This window comes from Girardinichthys multiradiatus, chromosome 10 (genome assembly GCF_021462225.1).
Source record: "Girardinichthys multiradiatus isolate DD_20200921_A chromosome 10, DD_fGirMul_XY1, whole genome shotgun sequence".
NCBI classification, from domain to species: Eukaryota; Metazoa; Chordata; class Actinopteri; order Cyprinodontiformes; family Goodeidae; genus Girardinichthys; species Girardinichthys multiradiatus.
In genome coordinates, this window is record NC_061803.1 from 1,046,619 (window position 1) to 1,055,231 (window position 8,613).

General features: G+C 42.3%; 1 protein-coding gene across 6 annotated transcripts in view; it reads right to left on the reverse strand.

Moving 5' to 3' along the window:
• arhgap17a (Rho GTPase activating protein 17a) overlaps positions 1–8,279 on the reverse strand; it is a 29,324-nt gene extending 21,045 nt beyond the window's left edge. For 2 of the 6 annotated variants that reach the window (XM_047376880.1, XM_047376877.1), the window contains exons 1-2: positions 6,854–7,954; positions 444–483 (exon numbers count right to left, since the gene is read on the reverse strand). In XM_047376880.1, coding sequence (XP_047232836.1) covers positions 444–483; positions 6,854–6,906 — 93 coding nt within the window. In that variant the 5' untranslated portion in view covers positions 6,907–7,954. Of the gene's footprint in view, positions 1–443; positions 484–6,853; positions 7,956–7,979 lie in introns of those variants that run through there. The other 4 variants (XM_047376878.1, XM_047376879.1, XM_047376882.1 and 1 more) reach the window with 4 other exon arrangements.
• Positions 8,280–8,613: the final 334 nt, after the last annotated feature.

Genomic DNA, 8,613 nt, shown 5'->3' on the forward strand with positions numbered 1-8,613 from the left:
AATTTACCTAACAGCCATGTTTTTGGACTTTGGGAGGAAGCCAGAGAACCTGGAGAGAACCCAGGCATGCATGGGGAGAACATGCAAACTCCACGCAGAAAGACCCCGGTGGGTCCCGGGGTCTTTCTGCGTGGAGTTTGAACCCAGGACCTTCTTGCTGTAAAGCAACAGTGCTACCAACTACGCCACGGTGCAGCCCTAACAAAAGTGTGTCGGGTAAAATAAAATAACTCAAACCATTTTCACCTTAGTTCAGCTTGAAGGACTGTTGGGCTCAGAACAATAAAGGTTTTTTATGACTGCAGAGCACCTCATAGTTATCCTCATTTTTAAAAAAACTCACTTTGGTAAAAGTTGAGAAAATGATCCCTGAACAGGAAACGAAGTGACAGTCTGGCAGATGTTGCCATGTTAAGAGCTCCAGAGTCTGCTTAATGATTTACCTGCAGGAGATCATCACTGAGGACTTCTGTCTTCTCTGCTCTGTGGGTGACAAAAGACAACAAAGAGCATAGAGATCAGCACCAACAGAAACTGACAGTATATCAGTAGATTAATGCAGTGTCCCTGACTGTAAACCAACATCCCTGCTTGTCCAACTTGAAAACTACGATCATGTCCTCAGAGTCTCACTGAATGTGCTGCATTTTATTTTATAATGCCATGTTTAGTTCTGATATACTACCTATAAAGGCTTCAATAACCATTTTTAGAAGAAAATGGGATCATTGAGAAGTTCCAGTCTGGTTTTAGATTGCGACATAGCACAGAGTCTGCCCTTGTAAAGGTGCACTAAGACATGACTGTGTGTGTCCGGTTGTCCCGGCGCTGCTGGGTCTCATCTTATTTACCTGATTTGCTATCTTTGTGTGTGTAATAGATCCCTGAGGTCGTCTTCCCAGTTCTTATTAAATGTACCAAGGACTAAGTATGAGCATTGGGATGATAGAGTGCTCTCAGTAACGGCTCCTAGACTGTGGCACCAGCTCCTTCCGGACCTACGCTCTGTCTCTGACCTGGGCCGTTTTAATTCAAAACTTAAAACTTTATCATTTAGAAAGGCTTTTAATATCCTATTGTTAGATTGTTGTTTCTGTTGTTGGTTGTTTGCCATTTTACCTTTTATGAAATGTTTTTCCTTTTTATGTATCTTGTAAAGCACTTTGGTTGCCTAGTCGGCAATGTTGAAAGCGCTATACAAATAAATAAATAATAATAAATTAAAGCTGCAAGCAGCATTGAAGGCCCTCGCACCTCAGCGCAACTCTGCCTGTGCAGCGACCGCGGGAGCCTGGCATCACCTGCTGCACGCCAACAATGTGGCTGCTGTTCAATGCCAAATGTCGCCACTAAGGGGAACTGTGAACGACATGTCAAATGATCTTCGGTCATGCAGAGTTCTGGTCTGGTGAGAAGCATTCAAAATTTGGAGTAAATCGGACCTTCGAGATGGAAGCTGCACTGAGTTATTTATTAGTGGGCGGAGCTGAAATAATGTCATGAACTGACTGTGTTCAGCATTGATCCCTGATCATGTATACAACATTTCAAGTGGATCTGATGATGTATGAGGGAGATAGAGCCCTTGAAGTGTCCTAGGGGGCGCTTTTGATCCAAATTTCAATGTAATCCAATAGAGGTGTTTGGGGGCTGACAAAGATCAGCCATGTTCAGTTTGGAGTAAATCGGACCATCCATGTGTAATTTAGAGCCAAACGTATGGCCGTGGCGTGACATCAGAATTCGCCACGCCATCATAGCCACACCCTCCAGCTAAACCAGTCAGTACTGGCGACTGTCTAAGACCATCATGTTATCTGTTACTTGGGACATTTTCACATTGATTAGGTGAAGAACATCAAACATTGAGTCTCTAAAGGAAAATAATGACACTTCCTGTTCTCAGGGGGCGGGGCTTCAATGATGTCAGCATCTGATCAGTGAATATTGTTCAGGGCCAGAGGCAGATCAACCTCAGAAGGTTTTGTGTCTCTGTGACTTTCTTTGTAGGAGCTACATCAATTTCGTCTTAACCTTAAATTTCACTAGGGGGACAATTTTGGGTAAAGTTTGGTGTTTTTGAATATGTTTAGGCCCCCAAAAAGGCAATTCATTTGTCGCCTGAATAATAATAAGAAACGGAGCAATTACAATAGGCCTTCCTGCTCAGGCCTAATAAAAGAAAAAATAAGCCATGCAATCCCTGAGCCTATTAATAGCAAACTAAAAGTTGAACTTGAAGAGGTCAGACAGATTAGATTCACTTAAAAGAAACAGGTTGGGAAACACAGGCTGAGCTCAGTCTGCTTATCAACACTAGTAGATTTCTGACAGTCAGTAATTTCAGACTCAACCGGACTCCAGGGAACAACGTCCAGTTAGTGAACCAAACTTTATGTTTATCTTGGCTTAAATTGTGTTAATCTAGGAGAAACAACACTTGGTACCTATGAACATACCAACATGAACGTGTATTATAGGTGTCTAGGTTCCCAACACTTTTCTACTAAACACGAAGCGCTGTGCAAGTATTACTGTACCTGGCCAATGGTCAAACTTTCCATTTTAAAGCTAAAGAGACAGGCAGACAGTTGCCTGCCTGCATGCTGGGTACTGGAGCTCTAAATGCAGCCTGGGACCTCCTCCAAATGCGTCTCTCTATGAACTCTAGTAACCTTCTCACAGCTGCTTTCAATTACAATACACAGACACAGAGCAAGTCTGATAGAGAAGCCTTCATAGCTTGAGACGGTGAGGAAGAAGACATAGAAGTTGGATGTTTTAGGAGAGGAGAGAGGGGGCTTTGGTGCCAAGCAATAAGCTGGAAGTTTGAGATGAATGGAAAGACTTTTCATTGGACGAGAGCCACAGCTAGGCTCATGAGGCTGCATCTTATAAAAGATAGAAATGAGACTATAAAGCCACAGCCTGTAATCAATGTTCTGGTGTAGACTACGAGCTGCAGTCAGTGCAGTCCTGCTCAGAACCAGAATTCTTCACAAACATCTTTGGGATTTTCTCTCAAATTCAACCAAACAGCTTCACAACTAATGTTTGCATTTTATTGGAGGTCGGAAACCATGAAGAGATCCTTGAACAAACTTTTAATGTGATCCATTAGAAAGAAAAACTGACCGGCCACAAACTAGGTGGGAAAATACCACAAATCTTAAGCAGCATTTGAAGGCTCACCACAATGATATTACTTCAGAAGTAAGTTACGGTAAGTCATGTTTACATTTCATATACATACAATGGTACTCAGCAATCAGCTTGGGATAAATCTCAAAGTAAACTTAAAGTTTTGCATGCAACACACACACACAAATTGTCGACCTTTACAGGAAGTGGACTTGTATACAGAGATGGAGAATACACAATCCAAAAATGTAACAATAACCTTTGTTATCCCAGCAGCAGCACCCACACTGTTTATGCACACAGGTTTGCATGAGAGCCGTTTGACAACCACACTGGGTCACGACTCAATCACAAAGAAAACACCCGATGAAACCAGACTAAACAAGCGTGTCAAGCCAAGCGTGATGCACTGGTTTAACTGGTAGCCCCTCTCATGTTCTTCTCAATAGTCCAACATGGACTGAGTCAGGCCCAACATCTTGATTAAAACCAAAAGAGGGCAACATTAGCGTGTGCATCCTTGGCTAGGATGAACAAACAAGACAACAACTGTTGTGCTGGCATCAGCTGATGCAGAGCAAACATAGCTGACCCCATCCTGCCTCAATGGAGCACCTTTTACAGAAAGCCTGTCACTATGCTGTGTGTGTGACTTCTCTACAACAAGGGATCCCCGCTGTGCAGCCCTGGACACTTCATTTAAATGGTAACCATGGCGATTCATGGTGAAGGTATAGAGGAAGTAAGTGAATACTAAGGCCATGAGCACAATAGAGTGGCTGTTACCCACTAATCAGCAGAGTCAGCAGGCTGAAGAGAAATAAAGATACGCCTCTTAGTGGTGCAACAGTTGGCAACTTAAGGCAGAAGGTAATGGATACTGGTCCCAGATGAAAGGAGCGCCAGGATTAATGGAGTGCCTCCCTGGCTGATTATGGGAGCTGTTCAGATAGCATTAAACCTAAGGAGATGGCACTCATTAGCAAGGGAACAAAAAGCACACGGTTATATGAAATTAAAACTAATCTGTGAGATGTTTGACTGGAAAACATCAGAAACTACTGAAAATGTTATCAGGAAGTTGTTTTCCAACCAAGATCCCTATTCATTTTCCAAAGAACTGGGACTGTTTCTTCATTTGAAATATCTTGGTTTCAAACTGAATTCAGCCGGATGAGTGGAAGTTAACAGCAACAGCACATAGTTTCCTGTCATTATCACAGGTAAAACATCCTCCTGGTGTCATGGAACATCCATCCTCTGTCTCTGTGATTTCAGATCTGAATTACAGCTGACACTATGTGAGCAGACTGTCACTTTAAACATCCAACTCATTCCTGGCAGCTCCACAAAGGCATTCAAACCACAACTGTTACTGTAGCCCTGGCCCAGTAAGAGAGGGGAACACCCAGTATCAACTATCATAGCTCCACAGTTTGTCATCCCCTTAGTGGAGCGTCTCTTTTCAGCTTCAGGCTCCCTCATGTCCACCTAAGGACCTTCAGACATGTGAATGAAATGTGTAGAAATATACCAGAGTATTATAACTAGCAGCGTTTACATCCACTGTAAGTTATTCTGAATTAACAGGTTGATCAGAGGACAGATCTGATGAAATCTTTGAAATTTAAACTGACTTTATTAGTAGCTTCACATCAAGAAAAAATGTCAGTTTATTTTGATTAATTTAGCCATTTTTGGTATTTTATCAAATAAAATCAACCCTCCTAGAAACACATTTCAGGTCCTCGCCTCCACCCCTACATTCTGATAATGCAGCAGGTCATTCAGGTAACTAATCCTGGAGCTTGGCTTAGGTTCCTTTGAAAGGACAGCTCTTCACCTTTACTGTAGACTGAGGTTCTGAAACAGTTCTGCTTGAGGTCCCGACAGCCTTACCTCTGCACCTTCCCTTCCTTCATTACCACCCTTACCCTCAGCATGAATGAGCAAAACCCCAGGGTTAGGGCCCTCAACATGTTGTAAAAATCCTTTTACTCAGTCAGTAGCAGATGACCTTGAGCTTTATTATTATGCAGATAGTGGTTATAGCCCATGATCCTTTTCTGTAAAGCAGTTACAACCTGACTACATTACCCTGCTGCAATCATTACAGTTTCAGAGTTCAAACATAATAAATAAAGTAGCCTTGCATGAAGAAATAAAATCCATCTTTGCTATGTTTGCTGATCTGAATCACGTGCTGTTTTTTCCACACGTCAACTTACATCACTTTCCCAGTTCTCTCCCTCTCTTGCTGTTCTCTAGAAAACATGTCTTTGGGAGACAGCTTCCTGTTTGTAGAAGAAAAAGGAGAGATTTCCTCCGAGCCGCTGCTCTCCGGACACAATGTTCTGCCTTCACACAATCACAGGAACCCAGGGGGCAGCGAGGAGGGCCTTTCTTGCTCCGCAAACTTTGAGCCAACGCAGAAAGACATGCGGCCATCACGACTTGATGGACCAAGCAGATAATGCATGGAGACACATGTCTGTTTTCTGCATTATGCTCTCCTGTTGTAATTTACTGCTGGTGTAAAAACGAAACTATGAGTATTCCAGATGTTCACCTTCTCCTGGTGTTTGCTTTAGCATTGGGGCACATTTTTCCTCAACGACAAAAAGCACAAGTCATACTTATGATGAATCAATAAAGGGAACAAAAGTGGCTAAAATGAATGAATGTGTTTCGTTCTGTGCATTGATTAATGTGCAGCCTATTGCTTAGTGGCTTTTTCCAGTCCCATCCACTGCTGGAGGCAGCGCCTGTCTGCATGAAGAGCCAAACCTTGTTTATGTCTACACTCCTCCAACAACAGCCACAAGACACCCAGACGTGGCTCCACACATGGTGATGGAAACATCCTCTGACGTGCGTCACCTTGGTGTTCTCACACTGACAGATCGAGTGAAGCTACTGCTACTCCAGATATCTGGTTACACAGGGATGGCTGAGTTACGTCTCCCAGCAGCATGATGGCTCAACCTCACAGCTGAACACAAAGCACAACTGTGCCTGCATCCTTTTGGTTCACCAGCTTTAACACTCAAACAGACTTCACGTAAGGAATGAGTTCGAACACCTTCTACTTGGCTGAACGTTACTAGAGAAACAAATAATGCAACATGGTTGCTGAATATTATGACCCACATTATCCTCACTGGTCTCAGTCTTCATCACCACCAGACTCACTGGTCTGAAAGATGTTGAAAAGTAAGGTCTAAATCAGTTGAGGGCATAAAGAACAGTTAAAGTCCATCCAGCTGACTAAATATACAACAGTGAAACTAAATTTAATGCACAGCATCCTGAATATTATACCCTAACTAAATACTTGATATTGCAATGACAGATGTCATATTTTGTGCAACATTTCATACTTTTCCAGATAGAAACCGACAGTCACTACATCCACTTTAAATGTTTTCATCATAATGAAAGTTTGCACATTTTCTAATGAATTATGCGCTATAGTTAGGTTCACACTTAAAACAAAAACACATGAAATAATGCTATATTTGATTACATTTTAATAATCCTTTGACTTCTTCTCTTTTTCCTTAACTCAAAGCGGGGGGGGACTAAAATCAGCTGATTCAGAGTTAAATGAGGCCTTTTTTGTGCAGCTTTTATAATGAAGAACTAGAGAAAGCGAGTTATTTCATAGTTTAGTACAGTTAAAGCTCCACAGGATGGAAACTTCACTACTTGCCTGCCAACCGTTTGGTTAGCGAGCTGCTTCATCCGATTGAACTGCTTCTTCATTTTCGCTCCTCCGCCAGCCAAGTCTTCCGAGGTTGTGCTTCAACACCAGGCTTTGGCTTGTCATGAAGCTCCCAGTCCGTCTTCCAGGACCTCTCCCAGTCCGCCCAGCCGTCGCTATGACAGGGAAAAACAAGCGAGAGCCATTGGAGCCGAAAGGCAATTAGAAATAGTTTGTAGCCTTGCTAGTAGCACCTGAGCTAGCCCTTTCCGCTCAAAAAAGAAGAAAATCTAGGGAAAAGTTTCCTCTTTGGGCGACGGCATGGTAACAGAACCTCCTTTTGGGTTTTCTATGAACATTAACGTCCAGAAGTAAGAGGCGCCTAACTTTCACTGGCTCCAGCGGCTTTTCATGGCTGCTGTCCTGACCGTTAGCCGAAGAGCTAATCCGTGAGGGGGGCTTCTTCCAGCGCCGAGCCGAGTCTGCCTCTCCCTCTGCCGCAGGAAGTAACGTCGGTACTCCTCAGCATCTGCCAGCCAGCCATGCAAGCAGCACCTCCTCCCACTGGACTCCAGCAGGAGAAACTATTCAAGCATAAGTGAAACTAAAGCAAAGCAAGAAGCCTACAGCAGTTGATGCACCTAAATATGACCCACTGCGCTGCCCATAGACAGCTGGGATGAGAAATACCACCAGAATCTAACAAAGTTCTAGGTTTTAAAAGAGCAGTGCCGCTGGACCCAAGTCATAAAAACACAGAACCGAACCTTCTTATCCACTGGCACTGAATGGTTGGTTCTTTTATAGAACCTCCTTACAGGAGAAACACTTTATTAGGTACACCCTGCTAGTCTCAGGTTGGGTCCCTTTCAGGTGGACATATTGGGAAACATTTCTACCTAGAAGCTTCTTTTCTTCTGTTTGTTGATGGTTAACATGTGACTTTTCTGTCATAAATCCATCAGTTTCTTCCACTGATTTCTGTTTGTTTTTTCATGTGCATTATTTTTTATTTTAAAGGCTTCCTGCTTTGAGTTTTCTGTCGTTATGTCTTCCTTAGTCTGTTCTTAGGTTTTCCTTTTACAATCTTCCCATTTTATTTGGACTTACTCCAGATATAAAACAGAGCATTTACCTTAGTTTTACAATCCTTTCTACGTTTCAGCTGACAGCTCCCTTGTTGTGGCCATGTTTCCTGTCTGTCCACCAGAGACAACAGCTTGATGAGGCCTGCAAGCCCTCTTATAACTGCAGCCCCCTTTGAATATTTAGACTTGTGCGGGTATTTATTGAAGAAATGCAAATTACAGTTAAAAAGCGATTTACTGTTTTTTTTTCTTGTTATTCCACAACTTTCTTTCTCCACTTAATGTGAAAAAAATATTTGCCATTAATTATAACACTGAGTTTTAATTTAAAGCCACGTTTATCTGTTAAATAAAACAGTTTTGTTTCATATCTGTGATTTATTTGCAATAAATTACTGACTGAACATGCTTCAAGTGATTCCCTCGTTGTGTGAAACCCCTACTGAGCTTGAAGATGTTTAACAGACACAATATAAACACGAGAATTTGGATTTTAGTAGATTATTTTTGTAACATTTCATTTGACTTGTGTAGGGTAATTTATGACATCATATTCAAAATAAAGCATGCTTTGAGCTGGTGCTCACCAGATCCATGAATACTCAGGACAAACATTGTTTAGATGAGGATCTATGTTCGGAACCACGTAGATAACCAATGGATTGAGTAAAATATCCATTC